This window comes from Epinephelus fuscoguttatus, linkage group LG14 (genome assembly GCF_011397635.1).
Source record: "Epinephelus fuscoguttatus linkage group LG14, E.fuscoguttatus.final_Chr_v1".
In the NCBI taxonomy this organism is placed as follows: Eukaryota; Metazoa; Chordata; class Actinopteri; order Perciformes; family Serranidae; genus Epinephelus; species Epinephelus fuscoguttatus.
This window is the reverse complement of record NC_064765.1, coordinates 41,989,228-42,015,602: the sequence shown is the minus strand read 5'-3', so window position 1 is coordinate 42,015,602 and position 26,375 is coordinate 41,989,228. Positions and strand designations below refer to the sequence as shown.

Genomic DNA, 26,375 nt, shown 5'->3' with positions numbered 1-26,375 from the left:
GTACTTTGACATGTGGACTGGAGGATCGAACTGCTTGTCTTCCGATTAGTGGACGACCTGTACCTTCTGAGCCACAGCCACTCACTGCTCTCTAATGTGACAGACCTCAAAGTAATATCACAGGTAGGCCCATAGACTCTATCTGTATAGTTGTGGCACTCAGTAGCTCATTGACAAAACATTTTTTGGAAAACGACTGACAGAATGATTCCAGGCAGCTTTGCACAGACCAAACAAGTGCACTTAAATGAAATTCATACAACTTTGTCACTTTGCCATACTGTATTCATGCGTTTTTTCATCCCTTTATGAAAGTTACACATGTCAAGCTCTCAAGCAACAGACTTTTGGCTACTAGTATTGAGTCAAACCTCCAATGTTAATAACAGTTTTCAAGATCTGCCCACTATGATTGCAAAAAGACATCTGACTGGCATTGAAATCAAAAAACCAACAGGTCATTGGTTTGGTGTGATGAGATGTCATGACATAGTTATGACATAGTTATGACATGGAGGCCTAGGAGGTAAACGTAATCTCTGGTGACAACAGCAGCACTCAGGGCAAGGCGAGCGCATCTGTAGAGGATAAAAGTAGCACAGTTGAGAACAAGAAAGCAAGAGATAGAGCATGAGATGGATGTCAGGCCACCTTGGTGGAAGGAAGTTCAGGAGGTGGTCAGGCGTGCAAAGGCTTCTTCGGCCCCAGGGCCTAATGGAGTCCCCTACCGGATTTATAAAAGTGCGCCTGATATCCTTAAATTTTTGTGGAAACAGCTAAGAATAGTTTGGGAAAAACAAATTATACGAAGAGCATGGCGTAGGGCAGGGGGTGTCCTCATTCCTAAGGAGAAGGAGTCTGTGGACCTTAGTTCCGGATGATTTCTCTCTTGAATGTGGAGGAGAAGATTTTCTTTAGTGTAGTTGCGCAGAGATTAGCTAGCTACTTAGAAAGGAATAGCTTAAGAGATACCATGGTGCAGAAGGCAGGAATACCAGGTTTTTCAGGGTGTTTAGAGCATACTAGTATGATCTAGCACCAGATTCAGGCAGCAAAGATTAACAAAAGGGACCTACATGTAATATTTTTAGATCTTGCAAATGTGTTTGGTTCAGTACCCCATAGCCTCATTTGGAGTGCGTTTGACTATTTCAGAATGCCACAGGTAGCTGTCAACTTAGTGAAAGCATACTTTCAGGATATTAGGTTTTGTCTAAGTACGGCAGGTTTCACAACAGGTTGGCAGAGGCTAGAAATAGGCATCATGGCAGGGTGTACAGTTTCTCCATTAGCATTTACTATGGCGATGGAAGTAATCATCAGGGCTTCTAAGTGGGTGGTAGGTGGAGAGAGACGGCAGAACGGGTTGCATCTTCCACCAATTAGGGCTTACATGGATGACATGACACTGGTGACCACAACAATGCCAACAATACAAAGAGGCTACGAGAGAAGGTAAATAAGAACCTCAAGTGGGCCAGCATGAAGATCAAGCCTAGTAAATCTAGAAGCATCTCGATATGTAGAGGGAAGTTAAGTGATAGGAAGTTTGTCATAGATGATGAGGACATCCCAACAATCAGGGAAAAGTCAGTAAAGAGCTTAGGTAGGTGGTACAATGTAGAGTTTGAATGATAAGGAACAGGTGGTGAAATATAGAAAAGATGTGGCTGAAGGATTGGATAGAATAGATAAATCAGAACTTCCAGGAAAGTTGAAGTTGTGGTGTTTGCAATTTGGGCTATATCCTAGGTTAATGTGGCCATTGTCAATTTATGAAATTCCAATATCCGTTGTGGAGAGAATTGGGCGCTCCTAGGTGCCTAAGTAGTGTTGCATTGTATGGAAAAGGGATACTTCAGCTGCCAGTATCTAGTTTAACAGAGGAATTTAAATGTACCAAGGTCAGGACAGAGCTCTTGTTATCTAGGAGTAAGGACGTGGTAGTTAGGAGTGTAGTTCCAAATCCAACCAAGGGGAGGAAGTGGAACCCAAGATCGGCAGTTCAGGAGGCAGAAGCAGCTCTTAGGCATGCAGAGATTGTAGGTAATGTTCAGTTTGGCCGGGGAGGCCTGAGGCTTGGCTCAGGCAAACCGGTATGGAATAAAGCAGGTCTCAAAGATAAAAGAAAGCTGGTTGTGGAACAGATACGCAGACAGGAGGAGATAGTAAGGGGTGCAAAGGTAGTGGCCCAGGCTAAACAGGGACAGTGGTTGAATTGGGAAAGTGTAGAGAAGAGGAAGCTTAGTTGGAGGGACCTGTGGAGTATGGAGGAAAATCTTATTAGATTCCTGGTAGGGGCTACATACGATGTGTTACCAACCCCCCAGAACCTAAAACTGTGGGTAAATGAGAACCCATCATGCCCAATGTGTTCAGGTACCGCAACCTTAAAGCATATTTTGTCAGGCTGTAAAGTTAGCTTGTCACAAGGCCGATATACATGGTGACATAACCAGGTGTTGAAATGTTTAGCTGCAGGAATCAAAGGGAAACGAAGACAGGTGAATTCAGAAGGTGTTAAGGATAGGAGTTAGCAATTCAGTTTGTCCGTGAGGGAGAGAAATACAGAAGGGATAAGTTAGTAAGGAGGCAAGGGTGTGGCCGTCTAGAAGGTGCTTGTGATTGGGAAATGCAAGTAGATTTAGAGGGAAAGCTTGTTGTTCCCCAGGAAATAGTTTGTACCAAGCAGAGACCTGACATTGTGTTGTGGTCACTGAGTCAACGGATAGTTTATTTTATTGAGCTGACAGTTCCTTGGGAAGACTCAGTGGAAGAAGCCTATGAAAGAAAAAAGCTTAGATATGCAGACTTAGGAGCAGAAGCTGAGCAGCGAGGATGGAAGACTAGGATTTGTCCAGTGGAAGCGGGGTGTAGGGGATTCATAGCAAGATCAGCTGTCTCGCTCCTGGGGGAACTCGGAGTGCGGGGACAGAGTTTAAGGAAGACAGTGAGGGAAATGTCAGATGAAGCAGCAAGAACCAGCCAGTTTATCTATTACAGAAGAAATAATGTCAGTTGGGGCCAGCAGTGGGAACTACTAAGCAGGGTACATAACTCCTTGAGATCAGGTGGAGAGATCCACTTCCTCTCAGGAGAAAATCCAGGAAGAGAAAGGTTATTTAAGTGTGGGAGTGGCCTATTTGAATCCCTTTTGTTTGAGACCATGCTGCAAGGTGAGTGTGTTTGCTGATCCTATGAGTTTATTTATCTCCTTTAACTTTAGCTTATATTGTAGTTATGCTATGCAGCGTGTGAAATAGAGTGTGGTGAATGTGCTAGGAAAGGTAGTATCAGCACTACTTCTACCTGGAGCTTGCAGGTACGGAGCCTGGGTTTGGTTGAAGGTGGCAGTGCTGTTTGGGCTGAGAAAGCCATGTGTAAGTAAGGAGGAAATCCAGGAAGAGGAAGGTTATTTAAGTGTGGGAGTGGCCTATTTGAATCCCTTTTGTTTGAGACCATGCTGCAAGGTGAGTGTGTTTGCTGATCCTGTAAGTTTATTTATCTCCTTTAACTTTAGCTTATATTGTAGTTATGCTATGCAGTGTGTGAAATAGAGTATGGTGAATGTGCTAGGAAAGGCAGTATCAGCCCTGCTTCTACCTGGAGCTTGCATGTATGGAGCCTGGGTTTGGTTGAAGGTGGCAGTGCTGTTTGGGCTGAGAAAGCCACGTGTAAGTAAGGTAAAGGAGGTTATTGGGTTGGTGTGGGGAGCAGTGAGACCTGGCATTAGGGGAGTGTCTCTGGGACGCCAGAGATCACTGTCTAGCCTCCTGGAGGTGTCGTGGGACCAACAGAGAGAGACCTCACTGGTCTGTATAGTTAAGCCTTGCCATAATAGCTTATCATAGGGCTTAGGAGCTTATTCACTGAGTGCTGATACTTTTCTGCAGCACAAACTTGTGTTTATTTGATTTTCAATAGTGACATAGGGGAAAAGAGAAGGGGAAATACAGAATTTTAGCCTCTTTCTGAAATAACAAAATAAAATAAAATAAAATAAAATAAAATAAAATAAAATAAGGAACTTAGCCAGAGAGTAAAAAACTTTTCTGTAGAGCTATAAAGGTGGTGTTAAGTTGCCTGAATGGGAAGCAAAAAATGATCAGCAGGAATGTAAAAGCTGAAGGAATAAACATCTCTGATCTGAGTGACAAGGCCTCAGTAAATAACGCATACTACTAACATGACAGTAATACAAAGAGTCTTAATCTATTCAAGCATTAATTGTATTCTGCATCACCAAATTCTGACTTGATGCAAACTTCATTCTGAGGTATTTTGTTGAGTCCAACATCATCCAGGCAGGATCACTTAAGATCACCTCTGCAGTGACTAATACTCAAAATCTGCCCCATATTTAACAGAATTCTACTTCATATGAGGGTAGTATCTGGCAGCCGCCATCATGTTGTTTTTACATAGTGTGCCTGTCTTCGGTCACAAGGTAAAAATGAAAGTGAATCGCATCCTGTGACTACCTGCACCTATGGCATGCTTAACAGTGCACTCTGTATACCTGTCTCTGTGTATTACTTACTTAACAGTCTGGCTGTGTTACTAACTGATGCACTATCTTGCTGCTCGTTAACTCCTCTTTCTCTCTCCACCTGCTTGTATCAATCTCCACCACTGCATCACTGTCTTTTATGTGCTGGAACTGATTGTTTGATTGTATTTAGGGCTGTCTGTATGCCATTATGTTTAAGATAATGCAAAGCTGTCAAGTGTTTGAGATCTATAGCCTTGTCTAAAAGGATACACATGATAATTTAACTGAGATTTGATTATTTTAAGACCATGACAATTCAATTTCTAATCTGACAGATATCTTACGTAATAATACAATGCCTTAATAACTTCATATAAGATGGTGGTATCTAAACCATGTTGTGTCCCCACATCATAATATTTTGGGATATCAAACAAAGTCTCCCAAGGGTTATGACTGCAAGGAAGTTCAGCATTTTGGAAAATATGCTTATGTTGTTTTTTATTCTGAAAGTGAGATAAGGAGATGGATAGGTGCAGAGCGGGAGACAGGACTAATCTGACCTCTACTCAAACAGAGATGTTGTTGAACTATTTTATGACAACCTACCATTTATCCATTCACTCAGTATTTCTCTGCAGCATCTCCAGCTAAAGCACAGGTTGTCAGACACAGTCAGTGAACACAGGTTACAGTATCCCATAAATGAGATGATGATTCCAGACAATTTAAAGTTTGTGAATAAAGTCTTTGTGCAATAATGGCCTTAAATTAAATAAGAATGAAGAAAAAAAATCATCTGGAGTATATGACATACAGTTTAGAAAAAAGTCAACACTGACGACTGAATAATAAAAGTTGTGATTATCAACAGCCACAGTGTGGTGTCCAAGGACATCAGCATGTTGTTTTCTTGTATGTGTCCATGGAATAACAAATTTTATTGTTAACAAAAATAAGAATTTGTGTGTGTGTGACTGTATAAACACATATTCAAAATGTGTTAACATGGACTGTCTTTTAAATCCCTTTTGTGCCAAAAGTAACAGCCGTTTGTTAATGTCCTAGTGGGATGTCCAGATATATCTTAGGCCAGAAATGCCAGCAGAGCAGTGAGCCAGTTTCCCAACGTGGAGCCCTTCACCCTCAGAAACAGTTCGTACATGGTGAGTCTCCACAGGCTGAGAGACTCTGCCAGTGTGATATGTAGACGCCTCCTCCTGGATTGAGTCTTACTTCTCTTGTGCCTGTCAACCAGAGCAGCAAAAGAAGGAAAGGGTCAGGGGTCAGGCACAATTCAAAGGTAATCGATTGAATCAAAAAAATATTTAACAGCAATTTGCTCTTGATCCATATCAAGATGTAATTCACAACATCAGTATGACATGGATGCATGGTCATCAGTTTGAACAAATAATGAAATGCTCACAATTCTCGAAAAGCTGAGAATACTTGGATAAGACTTTTGGACTATGAAATAAAGAACAGTTTAATATGTTACAGAAAATACATTTTAAATATGTTGACAAAGAATTGCAAAGAGCAAAGCAAAGAATTCCCAAAGATGCATATTTAGTTAAATCCTTACTTGTGGAAACACTATACACTAAAGTGTATTCTGAAATTATTACAGTTAATCCAGTGTTTAATCTTTGGTGGTCAAGATGTTGACAAAATGCTCACTGATCAAAGGGGGACTGCTAAATGCTGAGGATTCACCCTCTGGTGACATGGGTAGAGTGCCTCCAAAACAGTAGGATTCACAAACAAGAGTACCAGTAACATGGAGTATGCCTCTATGGTTATTTGTTTTGAGCCACTATGGAAGCATCTGTCTAGAGATGGCCATGTCAGCCCAGACTTGAGTATCCCAACAAATATACAATTTGGTGATTAGCGCCACCTCCTGACAGCAATAGTAAACATTGTCGAAAGAGCTGTCGACCCAAGGCTAGCCCTTCTGCGTATTTTAAATATTATATATTATTCAGTATATCATATTATATTGAAAATATTAATCAACACTTTGACTGTTGGTTAGTTATTTATTATTAATTGCATGTAACATAACAGTACTACGTGCTGTTAGAAGAAAATGTGAAAAAGCAAAGCCACTGCAGCCAACTCACTAGTAGCTTTTCATTTATTCTTTCAGGTAGGTAAAACACTCTTACATGTTATTAGTAATGTAGTTAGTGGTAATACTTTATATTAAGGTACTGTAATAAGCGCTAATTAATGCTTAATAAGCACAAATTAACAGTTAATGAGCATTTATAAGACGATATAAGATGCTTATTAACATCAATAAGACTAGACTACTGTTTATTACAACATAACCGACTGAGTTATTATTGCTTATAGGAGCATTATAAGCACTTAATAGAAACTTTGGTAAACAGTTTATAAACCTATACTAAATATTAATAAAATGTCTATTTAGATTAATTATAATTTATAAGGGTTAATTATAGAATAATTACCACATTTATTACTGGTTTATAAGACACTATAAGACCCTATAAGATGAAATTAATAAGGTGTTTATTAACATTAATGAGACTATAGGAAGTTAATATAAATGCCATATTACGGTTAATAAATGCTTAATTATGCACTTATTAATAGTAAATAATGTGATCTAAAGTGGGAAGTGTCGTATAACTCTTAATAGACTATTAATATGCACTTATTAACAGCTCATAATGCATATTTGCAGCTACTGGATCTAAAGTAGGAACAGTGTTGTATAAAAGTTAATAAATTATTAATATGCACTTATTAACAGCTCATAATGCATCTTTGCAGCTACTGGATCTAAAGTGGGAACGGTGTCTTGTTGACATTCATAAACTCTTTATTATGCACTCACTGAAGTTAATAATTCTATTAATTATGCATCTATAGCAACATCCAGATATCAATCATTATTTCAACATTAAAGAATTCTGATGCGTTCTTTTCAATCTAGCATGTTATTATTTTCTTTAGCAAAGGATCATGGGAATTTTGTTTCCTCAAAATGGCATACTAAGACAAACATGAGTTATTTGAACTTAAAAATTTGAGCAGATTGATTCAGAGTTAGCTGCTTTATTCACTCGTGATGAGAATTCAGCCTACCAATGGTGGTGAAAACACAACATAAGGACATATTTCCTTTTCATATTGATTTTTAATACAACCACTATTGTCAAAAACAGGAAAAAAGGATTAGAAACCCTTATAGTTGAGTTCTAAAAAAAAATGACAGATCTGAGTTCATTTGGCTTTTTCAAAAGTTTTGTTACTTAGATTGACTGTTCGTGAATACAGTGTTCCACAAAGCTCCCTGTAACCCATCAGTTTTCTGAAAGTGAGTGACAAAAGTCTCATCAGCCAGGCCAAAGGTGGCCAGGCCAGTGATGTCTTCAGGCCAGTTGCTTAGGTCAAACATGGTGGCAGCAGCCTTCATTTGTACGACATCTATTGCATGTCTAGCTATCCTGGAAGAGGGATCCCTCCTCAGTTGCTCTTCCTGAGGTTTCTACCGTCCCCCCGTCCCCCCGGTCCTAAGGACAGAGGGATGTTGTATGCTGTAAAGCCCTGTGAGGCAAACTGTGATTTGTGATATTGGGATTTCTAAATAAACATGATTGATTGATTGATTCAAGACACCCTCATCAAGCTTGCCAAACCGTGTGGTGAGGTTGTCACAGAAGCCATTGATTAGTTTATCTTTCACTTTGTGGAAGTCATCATCATCCACTTGTTTCCTGTTGAGTTTTACACCAGAGAAGGTGTTTCCAGGAAAAGGTCCCACTTTCTCCAGGAACTGCTTCAGATGCTGACCTGGGACTGTCTGAAATACAGAACGAAAAAACTTTCACTGTCACAATTACTAAACATACACCGTAGCATATGAATTCCTCTCTAGGGAGTTTATTTTGTTTACCTGCATGGCTACAAGAGCCAGGGTCGTCTTCTGCAGTCCATCTGACACCATCTGCAATGTCAGCCCCTCCCTCTGAAAGAGAAGGCTCAGAATTAAAACATATTTAATCTAACTTCCCTTGTTTTTAATCCACAGCCTAGTACTGAATTACTCTCACAATGGTTTCACAAGAGTGATAATAAAACACATACACACTGGGCCTAATGCAAACTTCAACTGCCAAAATGTTTGAAATGCTCCTTTAACCTTACTGACGGAGAGGAATGAAGTCAGGCTATGGCGTTAGCAAATCACCAGGAGTTAGCATGAACATGACGCAGCCTATATCCATTAGCCTGCTCAACATAACACACAGCTAATCGATGCTCCTAACACATTCACTCTGCTCATCCTGCTTCACACAATTTACTGTCACTCTTGTATCTCACCATATGCATCTTCACACACGTTTCACTCACTATAACTTGAACAGAACATCATTAGCAACGCACTTAGCTACCCAAGCTATTTCTAGTGGCACCCTCCATGAGCCACGACACACACACACACACACACACACACACACACACACACACACACACACACACACTCTTAATCGCGGTCAAAGTCTCTTAGTGTCACAGTTACACACTAAGGTTCTGCTAAAACATACTACTGTTATCTGGCTTCATTACACTTACTTACTCGCTTACCTGTAGGAAATTTAGAAACATGACTGGCTGCTAGTTCAAGTATGACCTTCATCTCTGTAGTTAAAGTTGCTAGCCTAATTATTACTGACTGAATGAACAGAGTACACCTCTTCTGATTAACTGTAACGTTACCGTCATTATCATAAACATCAAAATTTAGAACACACAGTCACATTTTATAACTTTGTAAGGCCATCATGTACATGATTAGCTGATTTGCTCATGTTAGCTATCGCAAAGAACTAGAACTAGCTAAAAATCAACAAGCTAACGTTAGCCTATAGCCTACTTTAACAAACTAAAGGCCCGAACATACTCGGGCGTACTATAAGCGGAACGGACTCCGCGAGGAATGTCCGCAAGTCATTCGGGCTTCCATAGTCGAGCGCACTTCCACGTTGTAGTTTCCTGTAAAAATGTCCGTGAAAAATCTCTGCGATGTGAAAAATACATGCCAAGCAGTCACTGGTGCGTGGAGCGGAGTCCACGCGGTCGTAAAATCTGAGCTTTGCGCGCACAGGCCTTGCGGACGTCCGCTTCGCTTTGAGTCCGCACGGACCTCCGCGGAGTCCGTTCCGAGTATGTTCCACCCGAGTATGTTCGGGCCTTAACTTACCACAGGGGCAGAAACAGATGAAACATTGTCTACAGAGTCCTGAAGCGAAGTGTCGCATCCTACTCCAACTGGAGCGGCACTGGAGGGGCTTGCATTAGTTTATTCAACCATCTCAGCATTGCTAGGTTCTGTGCTATGTGGAGTGGCGAGCATAGCTGGCGAGTGGCACCCAGCGTGACCGTCATGCAGTGAGTTGAGTTCCTTGTGTGTGCATGTGCACGCGTGTGGAGCCAGATCAGGTGCAGCAAAAGCCACTGTATTTTTGCTGTTCATAAGTTTTTATTGACATTATTCAAGCGACAAAAGCGACGTTCACATACCCATACGTAATGACGTTGTAAATAACACCCATTTCAATATTGCTTTGACTTTTTTTTCTTTTTCTTTTTTTGGCTGTCCGGGAATTGTCCCAGACACATAATGTTTGTGTCCCAGTAGCAATTTTTATAGTCCCTGGGACATCGGGACACCGTTAGTTTTGAGCCCTGAGAGCATATTGATAATTTCTTAACTGTTCCCACTTTAGATCCGGTTGCTGCAAAGGATCATTATTAACTATTAATAACACCTTATTAATTTAATCTGATAGGGTCTTATAGTATCTTATAAACCAGTAATAAAAGTGGTTATTGTTCTATAATTAACCCTTATAAATCATAATTAATGTAAATAGACATCTTATTAATTAATATTTAGGATAGCTTTATAAACTGTTATCAAGTTTCTATTAAGTGCTTATAATGCTCCTATATGCAATAATAACTGTGTTAATTATGCTATAATTAATCACTTATATAGTCCTATTAATGGTAATAAACATCTTATTCTGTCTTGTAAGTGCTCATTAACTGTTAATTGGTATTTCTTAAGCATTAATTAATGCTTATTACAGTACATTAATATGAAGTGTTACCTAGTTAGTCTGTCTTTAATGTTAAATTATTGTTTTTTGTGGTGTTTTTGAAGTAAATGACAGCACTACTGTGATGTTAGATCCTCATTTATGCTAATATAGCTCCCCAGTGATTTAAGCTATTATTTTTCTCATTTTGACGATATAACTTGTGCAAAATGGCTAAGGTCCTGAGGGGTATGACTGTTGAAAGTTGTAATTAGTTTTCTTCACAGTTGCTGAAATGTAATTTTATGGCTTAGCATCTAAAACAAACTAAGCTAAGCTAACAAAGGTTACTGTCAGCTGGGGGAATGGTTAACATTCAGGTAGTGGGCAAGCCACATTGTAAATATGAATAAGATATAATGTATAGAATAACAACCCATAAGCCTAATACATTTTGATATAATTGAATCTATAGTTTCTGATAACATATTATTTCTCAGCTTTGTCAGGAAAATGAAATTAAAGTATAAATACCATCTGAGGAATATATACATTAACCAATATAACAAACATTAGGCCAATTACCAGGGCAAGAAATTACCAATGATACTACCAAGAAAAAACTTGATAAAATTACAGGTCATGAACGAGGAGATGGTAATCTCATTCTTCTCTGGTCATGATGAACAAAGCCATGATCTGTTTGGAGACTGATAAGGAAAACACCACATTTACATAAATACCATCAGTCAACATCACATAATGTGTTTTTTAATTTTGTGGAAGAATTTTTCAGTCCAAGGTCAAAGAACAAAGATATGATGGTTATGGTGTGATTTGCCGTGCCTGCCCCATTGACTTTAATTACAGCGGCACCAGTCAAGATTGATCCAACCTTGAAAAGTTAAGAAATGTTCCATGACAAAAAGAAAAAAGGGAGAAAAAAAAGTTGTTGCTAGGGCAACAACTTTGGTCCCTGTTTACTTCCTGTCAGCTTCTGCATTAACATACATTCAAACAGGAAATACAAAGGGACCCATTTAGAATGTTTATGTTGTCCGGTTTGAAACGGTCTATATGGAACTGGAAACCCAGAGTTCCCATTATCTCAGGGTTAACTAACTCAGAGTGTTCACTAAATCTACTCTCTAAAACAGGCCCCTGATGTCTCCATCCTAAATATCAAGTAACCAAAGTAATGGCTACAGCCCTCATCTTTGTTGAATCCAGGTTGGCCAAAATGTTGCCTCAAGCTCCACATTTTAATTATAATAGCCTACAGGTAGAAGTGTGACTATGATGAGTAGCATGACGTTACAGAGAAAGAATCAACTCAGTGGCATCTATGTGTTTCATATCATTCATTGTCCGCACTGAATCTTCCATTGTTTCAAATTAAACAAAAAGCACATAGCTAATTATGTGGAATGATCATAGAACATTCTGGTGCAACTGAGAAAGCTAAGCTGTCTAAACTGGTGGTTGGATAGGCTCGTATTATCTATTCATCCTTTTCATTGGTCATTCTCCCCTCTCTAGATTCCCATGCATTTTAAAATCATTCTTACTGTATGCATATTTATCATACTATTATCCACCAGTCTCAATAACAGCAGAACAATACAGAGAGAGGAACTGCACCTGGACTGCAGACATGTGGCTCCTGGTTGGTGTTGGTGCGCACTGCAGCTACTCTGGGATAAATTATTTCAACATAACACCCGCACTGACGCCACAGCATTTCTGCGGCATTACCATGATAATTACATCAATTGAAATGAGAAACATCATAGGGTTAAAGGGAGGGGAGGTAAAATACATGAAGGAACTTTCATCCAGAAGACTGGTGTCTATGTCCTGTGTGAAGTCAGGTGTCAACGCTAAGTTATTTTAACAATGTAATGTAGTATGTTGTATGGCAAGTGATGTACATGATGTATGTTTAGTTTAGTTTTAGTTTATTTGTTTATTTGAAAAGGGACAATGTACATTAATCAACATTTAAAAAAAATGGAAAATGCACCCGAAATAGCAGAGAGGCTAATTTTCATCAGTAGTCCCTTTGCCAGTTGTTAAAGGCATCAATAAAATACAACATCCAATATATATATAAAAAAAATAACCCATTAAAGATAAACATTATATACAAGCTAAACATTCTGTATGGCACACACATACCGTTGAGTGACAATAACCCACAATTGCATGATGCACTCCTATATAATAGTGAGGCAAACATTAGTGTTCACGTTTGTGTTTCAACAAGCCATTTCTTGGCATTGCGCTTGAATAAATGGAGATACTCTGATTGATTGTGGTACTGAATTCCATTGATGTGATGCTCTGAAGGAGAAAACTGCCTGACTGAATGTAGTTTTTCTTAAGGGAATTGTGCAGTCTCCCCTCACTGCACCTCTCGTACCCCTATTACCAGAAGATCTGATATTAATGTATCCAGATAGAGCAGGAGGAGCTGAACCATGCAAGATCTTATATACCAGACAGATGTTTTTGAATATAATTAGGTTTTCCCAACTGAGCAATTTATATTTATTCAGTATATGACAATGATGAAATCTGAAAGGTTTCTTGTCTAATATTTTAAGTGCTTGTTTATATAATGATTCTATTGTTTTCATTATTGTGGTGTTTGCAGTAGACCAACTTGTCAGACAGTATGTGATGTGGGAGAGGACCATCGCGAAGAAGTACATCTTGGCTGCTTCAGTTGAAAACGAGTCCCTGATGAATCTGAAGTTTGATAAACTGAACTTAACTTTGTTCCTGACTTTCTTAATGTGGGTTTTGAAGCTGAGGTTTGGAGCCTGGAAAGCAGTGGGTGATAGCATTAAAAAAGCGGCCGTTTCTAATGATGGAGTCCCCAATTATTGCAGTTGTCGGGGGGAACAGAGGGCGAGGAGGCGAGGATGAAAATGAGGGGGGAGCCGGAGGCAACTTGTCACTGGTCGGGGAATCTCCACTGGATCGTCACATGAAATACGTCACTTTAGAAGATGTGCTTATTCAGACAAGCTGTGCCGCTATCAGCAGTACAGGCACAAGGCAAGGCAGAGACCTGTGTGTGTGTGTGTGTGTGTGTGTGTGTGTCCAGAGCCCTGTCCTTTAACTGTCAACTGAGAACTGAAGTGACAGCCGACATTTGACCTCTCCCAACCCATAGTTGGTTCAGTTTCTTTTCCAAAGCCATTTATTTGGCAGCTTAGTTTGTCTTTAGTTCTGGCACGTTTCCTGTGTCACCGTTCCACTTTGTATGCATACATCTCAGAAACTGAAGGATACTATTCACAGTCTTCGAGTGATGTGTGTAGTTTTGATGTTTTAGCATGAACAGCATAACAGCATAGCATAACAGTTTTGTATATGGGACCAACATACAATGTCTCAAACTGCAGCAGAATAATAAACCAACAATGGCCTAAAGATGCTATGTTGAGCAAAAACTACTAACCTTATACCATGTGTCAAAGTGTATTATTTGATAAACCATCAAGGGTGCCAAAGTGACACATTTCAAAATTCTACAAGAATCACTGAATAGGACTGTATGACTTTAACAATTACAGTAGAAATAAAAATAAGTTCATACTTTTCCCTTAACACCCCACCACCACAATGATTTAGCTCCCTGATTTGTTGGCTAATCTTCCAACAATCTGCTAATTTAGTCTGCCATCAACACATACATCTCCATTTCTACAAATGTGTAAATCCACACTGTCTGCAACAGTTACACAACATGTGTTGTGGCTCATGGCGCTGGTCAAGGCAACATGCAGCAGCAGTGTGAGAGTGTGCTGTCTGTGTCTGGAAAACTATAGTTTTTTAACTGGTTTTAACCGTTCTTACCCGCATTTTTAACCAGTTCTAGAATTGTGGTTCTTAACCTGTCGTGTCTGTCCTGTTTTTTATCGTCACTATTAACCCATTTTTAGCTGGTCTGCATATGAACTGTGGCAATATGATGACTCACCCTAAGATGATGGGCCTTTTCCTCTTGCTGACGCTGACTTTTCACTTTTTACGCGGCTGCGGCGTGTATGGAGAGTCTATCCAGTATAGCCAGGAATTTCTCCTGGTATTGCGCAGCACCAGTGTGGGCACCGTGGACCCCTCTGCAGTTCTCCCTGTGGAGATAATCCGGCCGCTGGACCCTTCTGCAAGGACCCGGAGCCGGGCGTCCAAACCGATGGTGAGGAAAAGAGGAGACGCGGCGGTGTGCGACAGAGGCTCAGGAGACAGGGACACCAGAGGATCTCTGTTCCTACAGTCATCCTCGCAAATGTCCTGGGCCCGTATTCACAAAGAATCCTAAGACTAAAAGTAGCTCTTAGTGACGTCATTCTAAGAAAAATCTTAGAATTCCTCTAATTCTAAGATTTTTCTTGGAATTTTCCCTTGGTAAGAAAAAAGTTATTCACAAAGCATCTTAGGCCTTAAGAGAGCTCCTAAGGTGAAAAACTGTCAGGAGGAGGGAGGAGGACTTTTAAGAAGCCTCTTTTCTCTGTTTTCTTAAACAGAGAAGATGGCGGAAAGACTGTGATTGTGCAGGGATAATGTTTGTGGTTGACCTCATTAGGGATGAGCTTACTTTTCCCACCCAGCGTAGTAACACAATAACGCTCGCTTTGGATTGCAGCACGTACCAGCGCTTCTCACACTCATCGCTTGTGCGTAAAAGGAGAGGGAACGACACATTGATTTGTCGGGCAATGCACTCCCAAGTCTGCCTCTTCCCTCCCTTGTGCTGTGATCCCGGGACCGAATTTCCCTCTTAAAACTCTGTTGTTCTCCTCCACAAGCTGTGCCAACAGCAGGCACTGCTCTTCTGTCCAGTTCGGCTTTCTCGTTCTTTTTTTCTCCATTTTGTTCATTGTTTTGGTCATTCTGCCAAATCAAACGGCTTTTTACAAGGAGGCCAGCAATCACAGTAATTGCTGACAGCTGAGTATGCATCCACCATTAATATCAAATAGATTAAGTAGTAAAATTACCAGCATGGCGAGTAAACATAACAATAAGCAAATCAATATAATAATCGGCATGTGAATGAGGTACGTTCAAACATTTTGAAGCTGTGTAACAATTAATTTAATTTTGCTGAGTTTCATCATCAATATTTTCACGATTACACATTTCTTAATTCAGTCTAAGTTCTATGATCGGTTGATTTCACTGTCCATTCATTACTAGGAGCGCATTTTTTTTTTCTTTTTGTAACAACCAATCACAGCTTTTAGAAGACTGCGTCATACCTAGCAACGGGGTCAACCCTTGCTCAGATTTGCTCTCAGAAACTTCCTGAATCACTCTTAAGCTAAGATTCCTTGCTAGGAATTTTTAGGCTAAGTTAGGAGCTCTCTGAGAGGACTCTGAGAATCTTTGTGAATACGGGCCCAGTCCTTTCGTTACAAAGTTGACAAGCTCCAGGCCAATGTCAAGTTTGGTCTGCCTGTCTTCTTGCCTTCACTGAAACTTGGCTTAATGATCAAGACCTACAGTCCGACCTGGAAATTGAGGGATTTGGAGTTCCCTTTTGCCTGGACAGAGACCCAGAAGTGAACGGTAAGTCACTCGGTTGGGGCGTGTGTCTGTAGGTGAACAAAAACTGGTGCAATACAGTTGTTATTAGGGAGTCACTGTGCACACCCGATATTGAACTCTTTACTGTATCTTTACGTCCCTTTTATCTTCAGGGCTCAACAATAACGATTGCCCAATTGTCCGGGGCAAGTAAAACTCAAGGTCGGGCATCTAAACTAACAACTCACTTGCCCGATTGGGCAAGTTGCTAAAAATAGTAAAAGTTAATAACTAATTGATAAAATAAATGTATTTAAAAACGTGCTCCTTCAGCTCTGATGCAGCGGTCTCTCTGCCTAAACTAAAGTCATATTATTTCGCGTGACGGACGCTTCATATAATAACATAACAATATACTATTTATAGTGTTATGTCATCGTGTCATTTCTGTCTCTACATGGTCACGCGTTAATAATTCTCTTCTGCTCTCTGTATCATGCACAGCGGAGTTCCGCCACACACACAGGTGAGTACACCAGAGCGGCTCGGGCTGCATTTTCCTGACCAAACCTGACCCCGAGCCCGGTGCAGTTTGTCAGCTGACAAAGTTATTGTTATGGACAGTGTGTAAATAACCATCAACAGACTACTGTTACGCACAGACAAACACATGGCACTCTTGTTGCTGAGCTTGTGTTGCGTTCAAGTGTTGTCACGTAAATAACAATTTCCAGCACTTAAATAGGTCATAGCACAAAACAGCAGCATGTCAAGTGACGTTTTATTTTTATTATGTTCATTCATTCATTCATTCATTCATTCATCTTCTAACCGATTCATACTCTTGAGGGTCGCAGGGGGGCTGGAGCCTATCCCAGCTGACATCGGGCGAGACGCAGGGTACACCCTGGACAGGTCGCCAGACTATCGCAGGGCTGACACATAAAGACAAACAACCATTCACGCTCACATTCACACCTATGGACAATTTAGAGTCATCAATTAACCTAGTCCCCAATCTGCATGTCTTTGGACTGTGGGAGGAAGCCGGAGTGCCCGGAGAGAACCCACGCTGACACGGGAAGAACATGCAAACTCTGCACAGAACGGCTTCCACACCCGGGATCGAACCAGCAACCCTCTTGCTGTGAGGCGACAGTGCTAACCAGCACACCACCATGCCACCCAACTGATTATGTTCAATACAATTGTATGTTCCTAAATCTTGAGACACCTCATATGTAAGCTAGACAGACATTTCACCTGCTCATTACTGTGCACACATGTACTGTATGTAATTAGTCCTAAAAAGCCCTTCTTGTGCTAGTAGATACATAGAAACATTCCAGCAGGCTGTGCTTTGCAAGCATACAAAAAAGTTTCACGCATGTGAAAATTATTCTTCATGCGTGTGCTTCACTTCCGCTGCTACAATTCCATCCTAGGGGAAACACTGCTGTGTGCGTTTTGTGCAACAGGTGGATGTGGTAGTCTACCGGTAGAGTAGAGGGAGAGCTAAGTAGCATTGAAGTAGAGTAGAGCAGGGCAGGGAGATGGAAGCAAAATATATTAAACCCAGTGTTAATACAGCAGAACCCGAGAGAGGGATGAAAAATAAATAGAGGTGGGTAGGGGTGACCCCAAATAGTCGATGATTTGGTGATTCGATTCGGAGAAGTCTGATTCGACTGCCAGTCTCGCCATCGAATCATCGCAAAATGTGGTTATGAAACAAGACCGTACCATTCTGACTATATGGGGGTGCTCACTGCTGCTTAACATCTTGATTTGACATAGAATGTATTTGTTTTCTAGTAATTCATGATATATAGCTTATTTTAATACAAATATCAGCCTAATTTCTGTTAATAAAAAACTGAAAATGATGTGTGTGTTTAATCAGTAGGTATAATCATTACTATGCATGAATAAATCACCCAGTTGCTCGATCCAAATAAACTGAGGTGAGTGAGTGCGCTGCAGCACCATCAGAGCAGCATCGAGGCCTACGGTGATTTAAAGTTAAAGTCCCACTGATTGTTACACACCTGAGTGTGTGAAATTTGTTCTCCGCATTTCACACATCCCAGGTGAGCAGCAGCGGTGCCGCGCTTGGGAATCGTGTGGTGATGATTTACGGTGGCGGAGCACAAAAACAAACACTTAGGAGGAAGTATGTGCTCTCAAATCTAAACTTTTTTTGTTTACCTCAGGGGTGGGGAACCTCCGGCCTCTGGGCCGTATACGGTCCGTCAGGCCATTTGAACCAGCCCGCAATGCAATAAAATTGTTACATTTTATACTAGTATGAATTAAAAAAAAAAACAGGGAAACAATGACTGTTATAAATGTCCGAGTCAACGTCAGGGTCAGTGAACACAGCATGTGATTTACATGACTTGGTGTGTTGACACTAGAGCGCGCAATGTTGACTAGTGATGAATCATGGCGACTGTCAAGAAAAGGAAGGTAGATGCAGAATGCCGTATTCCAGGAAATTGGACAAACGATTTTTTCTTTGTTGAAGTGAAAGGCAAGCCAGTGTGCCTAGTTTGTGGAGAGGCGCTGGCAGTGATGAAAAAGGCAAATCTCGAGCACCATTACAGCTCGAAACATGCTAAACTCTCACAAGACCACAGGCTGATGGAGAGGACGTTACGCGTGCAAGTTTTGTGGTGAGTGAATTAATAGCCAAGAAGCTGAAACCTCATGCTGAAGGAGAGTTTGTGAAGGAGTGTCTCGTCACCGCCGCGGAGGTGCTCGCACCCAACAAAGTGAAATTATTTCAAAGCGTCAGTTTGTCTCGAAGAACCGTTGCAGACATGATTACAGATATGGCACAAAATATTGAAAATGGGCGCTGCAAGAGACTTTGAGTATTTTTCTCTGGCCTGTGATGAGACAACAGACATCACAAACACAGCGCAGCTCGCCATTTTTGTGCGTGGGATTACGGCCGAGTTTGAGACGAAGGAGGAGTTGCTGTCTTTACAAGCCATGCATGGCACTACCAAAGGTGAGGATTTGTTCAGTCAAGTTGTTGTGGCCATGAACAATTTTGAACTGCCATTTGAGAAGTTGAGCGGCATCGCTACTGATGGAGCACCCACGATGGTTGGCGCGTGATTTAGTTGAATGTCACTGTATCATACATCAAGAGAATCTGTGTGCACATTCCCTGAAGCTTAACAACGTGATGAAAACCGTTGGTGTACGGTGATCTGGTTTATCATTGTGAAGTGCGATGGCTGAGTCGTGCAAATATGCTTGCATGGTTTTATACACTGTGGGAAGAAGTCAAACAGTTGATGGAGATGAAGGGGAAACCTGTCCTGGAGCTCAGTGATGGCAAGTGGCTCAGTGATTTGGCCTTCATGGTGGACATCACCAAGCACCTGTCAGCCGGGAGTGGGGGATTTCAGTACTACGGACAGCACGCGTAAAAAGACTTTACAAGCGTCTCCTTTTAAATGTGTTTGTTGCTAGCGAAATTATACATAATAAATGAAGACAGTGACATATTTTCAATAAAAAACAATGAGTTGAATGTTCATTTCAAGCTTTTGTAGAACAACGAATTTCAGAATTGTGCGAGTGCAGCCGGAGAGCGGGCGGCAGTGTTTGATGCAGGAAACGTGATATGGACTTAAAAATCAGTTTCGGAGTGGGGGTGGTTCGGAACGGCGGTGTTTCGGAATGGAGGGCTGTACCCAGCTGGGCAGCGCGTCTGCGCTCATCTAGAGCATCATACCTTGATGGAGTGAAAGGAATAAAGATAAAGATAAAATGATAACCCTTTTACTTTTATTATTATTATTATTATTATTATTATTATTATTATTATTGTTATTATTATCTTATTATGCCAACTGAAGAATTAAATTTGTTTATTTGGGTGTTTTAGCTCTTTTCTCTGGAGTGGAAACTGACGCAAATGAGCTCATTAATCAATGAGGGGGAAAACAACATGATTCGACGATTAGTCGGCTAAAGGAGAAATCTGTCAAATGAGATTCGACTGTGAAAATTCTTAGTTGGGGACACCCCTAGAGGTGGGCATGGCTCACGTAGGGCGCAAAATTATAGACTGAGAACGACTGACAAAGATTGCCGCTGCCGCCTCCCCCAGGTTTCAGGCTTAGGAAAATTTTTCACTTTAAGCCCTGACACTGTCATTTTTGTGTAGGAATTAAGCTACAATACATGACATATGTTGTTTTAATTAATAAATACAGTGTGAATAAAGATTACATAACATAGAAATAACTGCAGTCTTTGTTATTTGATAGCCACTTAAATTAAAAATTTTTATAGGGCAAGTAAAAACTGACTTCGGGCAAGTAGATCTCTGACCAACTTGCCCGACTGGGCAAGTGAAGAAAACCTTAGCGTTGAACCCTGATCTTCCAAGGAAATTCCCTCAAATATTTGTGACTCTAGTCTACATTTATCAGAAGGCTAATGCTGATATTGCTACACAGGCTATGAGTAAAACAGTGCAGCGGCTTCAGGGGATTGCGCCAAATGCACCGGTCTTTCTTATGGGCGATTTTAACCATTGCAAACCAGGAAAGTCTCTGGGCAATTTTTACCAGTACGTAACTTGTCTGACTCATCATTCCAAGTGCCTGGACCTTTGTTTTGGGTCATTTAAGGGGGCTTACAGATTCCTTCATCGAGCTCCACTTGGTATGTCTGACCGCAACATTGTTTACCTTGTTCTGTCCTACAAATCCATCCTGAAGAGGAACAAGCCAGAACGACGGTTAGTTCCGGTTTGGACGAAGGACACCACTCAGTGCCTCCAGGACTGTTTCTCTTGCACGGACTGGGATATGTTCAAGAATGCCAGTGTGGATTTAAATGAACTGAGAGAAACTGTGTCTGCTTATATCTCATTTTGTGAGGAAATGATCATTCCCCGAAAATCAATTTCCATTTACCCTAATAATAAACATTGGGTCTCAAAATCGGTTTAAAAGTATAATTAACAAGAGAAACATCAGCTGTAATCAAGGGGATTTGATGCATCACAGGGATCTCTCAAAGCAAGTAAAAAGGGAGCTTGTATAAAAACAAAGTTGAAAACCTGCTGAGTACTGGAAATTCATGCCGTGAAATACATGATGGGGATGCAGTCAAAGAAGTGTGCAATTTCCTTTCATGGGATAACCGACCTGGACCTCTCTAATGAATTTTTATAACTGTTTTAATACCCATGATTTTAATGAGGAGGTGTCTGTTTCTAAAAATATTGATTTTAATCCTGTACATAATGTGTCTATTGATAACCTCATGGTCTCCAAACTGTTCATGGTGTCAAGGAAAGGAAAAGTCCTGGGGCCTCATTTATAAAACATTGCATAGGATCCATACTAAAAGTGTATGTGCGCCCAAAAGCTGAAAATGGCATTTGCCAAAAAATAATCTGATTTATAGAACCATGCTCACGCACACCTGCAAGCTCTTTTCCCTTTATAAATCACAGTCCACCTGGAAGGTTGCGCAGGTGGATTCACCTCATATCCCACCCTCTACACACCCACATTCTACCATGAATGGTCAATGCAAAGTACCTCATGAATATTTTTGCATATAAATAAGCCTGCTGATCAATAGCATTTTACGTTCAATCATGGCAGAGAAGACAAGGAAAAGGAATTTGACGGAGAACAATATAGAGGTGCTTGTGGGGGAGGTGGAGGCCAGGAAAATTATATTATTTGGTGGTCACAGTAGTGGCATCACTAATAAAAGAAAAACAAGTGAGTGGCAGCACGTCGTCACAGCTGTAAATAGTGTGAATAAGTGCTACAGGTAGGGGCCAGGGCACATCTAGAGACACAGATTTGGCGGAGACCACAGAGGAGACCGGTAAAGTACAGTTTTATCTGTTTATTAAATGTATAAATTAAATATTTCAACAAAGGCACAGTGGACTTATGTGTTGTGTCCTCAGTTACTCTAGAGTTGGAAGCGGTGGGTGACGAGGAGGTTCCCGGAACGGCGTGTCCTGGTGTTCTGAAAGTTTGCGCTACCCACTACTAGTCTGATGAACTAGCCTCTCACTCGTAATGACCTACCCTGGCAAAAACATTGTTTAGTAGCTACTCAGGTCAGATATGTGTAAGAAGCAGACATACAGCCTATATAAATGTAATTATAAGTGGAGTAGCTCATTCTGTCAGGTAGGAAATATCTATCAGAATGGACTATTACCTCTGTAAATGTAATTAAATATATGGTAGCTCATTCTGTCAGGTAGGAAATATCTATCAGAATGGACTATTACCTCTATAAATGTGATTAAAAATATGGTAGCTCATTCTGTCAGGTAGGAAATATCCATTAGAATGGACTATTACTTCAGTGCGACATTTGTCTCTGATGGGCACATCATGTCTGAAATCTGTTCCTGCAAATAGAAAGGAAACTTACATTTGCTTGAAGTCCTACCTGACAGAATGAGCTACCATATTTTTAACTACATTTATAGAGGTAATAGTCCATTCTGATAGATATTTCCTACCTGACAGAATGAGCTACCATATATTTAATTACATTTATAGAGGTAATACTCCATTCTGATAGATATTTCCTACCTGTGAAGATCCCGGGTAGTTTAAAATTTTGGGCGTGTCCTCTGGAATTTTATTTTTTTCGCTCTGCACATGCGCACATCATGTTGGTAGGTCATTCTGAGCGGTAGGTCTTTTGTCATGACACTGGCACCGTGGCTGCAGGCCTGGCTGTCCCCAGCACCAGTGCACTCAGCACCAGTGCATCCCGAGTGCATGGCGCACCTGGAAGTGGCAGGGTCCTGACCGACACTGTCCTGCAAACGCAGAGGGACACCATCAGTGCAATCAATGAAGTCAGAGACAAACTCCAACAAATACGTACAGTCATGAGTAATATGTGTGATGTCATGTCTGAAATTGCCAGCTCCATTAAAGATCTTGTTGAAATGAACAGAAGAGTAATTATAAATCATGCTTTACTCGTTAGAATTTCTACAGTAGTGTTTATGTACTTACCAAGGAGCCAGCCATCACACACGGCGCCTGCCTGCAGTCTGTTCCCAACACTGCTGTGCGTCAGGATGAGTCATGTGTGGAGCCAGGCCACCGTGCCACTTAATTTGTCAAAGCCATGTTTGAGGCACAAATAACTTGAATTGATTGTATGCACATTTTTACGGTTCACATAGACAAATTCATTTTCACTCAGAGCCCTTATAGCAATATGAGTGCAGTCAATTACGCCAATTACATTTGGAAAACCAGACATTGCTGCAAATTGCCTTTTAATGTTGGCCTGTTCACCCACAGTGTAAGGAAACCTGATGTATCAACTGGGCATGTTAATAATGCCATCCAAAATGGCTGGCATTATTGTGCTCAGGGATGGCTGCGATATCCCAGACCTAAGGACAGAATTTAACTGCATTATATCATCCCCAAAAGGGGCTTTAGGGAGAACATATAACATGATATATTGTTAATCGTATCAAACACATACCTGTCAGCTAATTCCTGCTGGAAAGAGCCAGTTGCCAGAAACCTAAGAGTAGTCAGCACCTGTGGATGCACCAGGATGGCGCGGTTCCGGCAGGGGTGGGTCTGTCTAACACTGGATCCAGTTCAGCACATAGATCCAACAGCACTGCTCTAGTGAATCTTAATCGGCTTATTAGCCAGTCACCATCATGGGCCAGGAAATCTTCGTGGTCCCTAAAAACTCTCTCCATCCTGATCCTACCATTGACGTAATCTTCAAGCAGTGCCAGCGCATCCATTGTGCAGCATTATGTATGGCTGTCACCGCACTATTTATATGCTTACTCAGCAGTTAGACTGATTGTTACACACCTTGTCACAATTAAAAATCAATCAGTGCTATCCATTGCTCTGTATCATTTGAAGATGGAAGTATGATATATGAACATAGTGCCGCAAATACAGCAGTAGGCCTAATGGCTCACTAAAGGAACGCATCTATAACACTGCAGGCTTGGATGTTTATGATTACGTGGATCTATAAGTCTGATATGTGATGACATTAAATGTATGAGATGAATCTGGCTTCAATTCACCACCTCACCATCTGCGCCACCTTTCCCCGTCTCCAAAACGCTTGTGCAAGATTAAAGATGACGTACCAGTGCACACATTCTCCTGCCAAGTTTATCTTTATAAATCACAACATTTGCGTGGGAAGTGGCGTGCGCATCTTTCAGGCCCCGTTTTGTGCATAAGCAACGTTTATAAATGAGGCCCCCGGTCCTGATGGGGGGTACTGGCATGGAATGCTTTGTCTATCCTATAGCTGCTGTTTCATGTTTTTATTGCCACAAATATAATTGAGAGGCGCCCGAACGGGGGTCACCTGTCAAATACGGCAGCCATAGTGCTCCGCAGCGCAAGATAAGGCTTACCGGCGACAGAGAAGTCCGGCTCCGATAATGTCCTCTTCTTGGCGTCATGACTGCCCAAAAGCACCTGGACAGCCGAGCCGTGGTGGCACACAGGTATGTGACATGTCAGAGGAGAAACGAGCCGTTCACATTTCTCTCTTTCTGGCAGGTAACGGCCCACAAACCTCACCACACTTTAGGGACTGTTGACTCTGTAGCTCCTCTTAAAAAGAAGTTAAAAAAGCAAAGAAAGTTCGCTCCTTGGTATAACTCTCAAACCCGTAAGTTAAAACAAATATCGCGAAAATTTGAAAAGAACTGGCGATTAACCAAACTGGAAGAATCTCGTTTCATCTGGACAGACAGTCTCAAAACTTATAAGAGGGGCCTCCGCAATGCCAGAGCAAACTATTACTCAGCTCTAATAGAAGACAATAAGAACAACCCCAGGTTTCTTTTCAGCACTGTAGCCAGGCTGACTGAGAGTCAAAGCTCTATTGAGCCTTGTATTCCCTTAGCCCTTAGCAGTAATGATTTTATGAGCTTTTTTAATGACAAAATTCTAACTATTAGAGGCAAAATTCATGACCTCCTGCCCTCAGATAGTACCTATCTAACCTCAAACACAGCTGTAAAATCTAATATATATTTAGATTGCTTCTCCCCAATTTCTCTTCAAGAATTGACTGCAGTGATTTCTTCATCCAAATCATCAACGTGTCTCTTAGACCCCATCCCAACTAGGCTACTTAAGGAGGTCTTTCCTTTAGTTAACACTCATATATTAGATATGATCAATATATCCTTATTAACAGGCTATGTACCACAGTCTTTTAAGATAGCTGTAATTAAACCTCTACTAAAAAAGCCCTCCCTGGATCCAGAGGTGTTAGCCAACTATAGACTAATATCTAATCTTCCCTTTATGTCAAAGATCCTTGAGAAAGTAGTCGCAGACCAGCTGTGTGATTTTCTCCAGGATAATAATTTATTTGAGGAATTTCAGTCAGGATTTAGAGTGCATCATAGCACTGAGACAGCTCTAGTTAAAATTACAAATGACCTTCTGATTGCTTCAGACAAAGGACTCGTCTCTGTACTTGTTTTATTAGATCTTAGTGCGCTTTGACACAATTGACCATCAAATTCTGCTGCAGAGACTGGATCACTTAATTGGCTTAAAAGGTTCAGCACTAAGCTGGTTTAAATCTTATTTATCTGATCGTTTTCAATTTGTTGAGGTTCGCAATGAACCATCCTTACGTACTAAAGTTTGTTTTGGAGTTCCGCAAGGTTCTGTGCTCGGACCAATCCTGTTTACTCTATATATGCTTCCTTTAGGTAACATCATTAGAAATCACTCTATAAATTTCCATTGTTATGCGGATGATACTCAGTTGTATTTATCAATGAAGCCAGAAGAAAGCGATCAATTAACTAAACTCCATAATTGCCTTAAAGACATAAAAACTTGGATGAGCACCAATTTCCTGATGTTAAATTCAGACAAAACTGAAGTTATTGTTCTTGGCCCCAAACAACTCAGAGACTCTTTATCTGATGACATAGTTTCTCTAGATGGCATTGCTCTGGCCCCTGCCACTACCGTAAGAAACCTCGGAGTAACATTTGATCAAGATTTGTCTTTTAATTCTCATTTAAAGCAAACCTCACGGACTGCATTTTTCATCTGCGTAATATTGCAAAATTAGGCCTATCCTGACCAAAAGATGCAGAAAAATTGGTCCACGCTTTTGTTACCTCAAGGCTGGATTATTGTAACTCTCTATTATCAGGTAGCTCTAGTAAGTCCTTAAAAACTCTCCAGCTAATTCAGAATGCA

The 26,375-nt window shown here is 40.8% G+C and overlaps 1 protein-coding gene across 9 annotated transcripts in view; it reads right to left on the bottom strand.

The window, feature by feature from the left end:
* adck1 (aarF domain containing kinase 1) overlaps positions 1-26,375 on the bottom strand; it is a 416,484-nt gene that overhangs the window by 24,108 nt on the left and 366,001 nt on the right. For 8 of the 9 annotated variants that reach the window (XM_049596288.1, XM_049596287.1, XM_049596285.1 and 5 more), the window contains one exon: positions 249-5,739. The exons of the other annotated variant lie outside the window; for it this stretch is intronic. In XM_049596288.1, coding sequence (XP_049452245.1) covers positions 5,580-5,739 — 160 coding nt within the window. In that variant the 3' untranslated portion in view covers positions 249-5,579. Of the gene's footprint in view, positions 1-248; positions 5,740-26,375 lie in introns of those variants that run through there. 9 annotated transcript variants of the gene reach the window in all.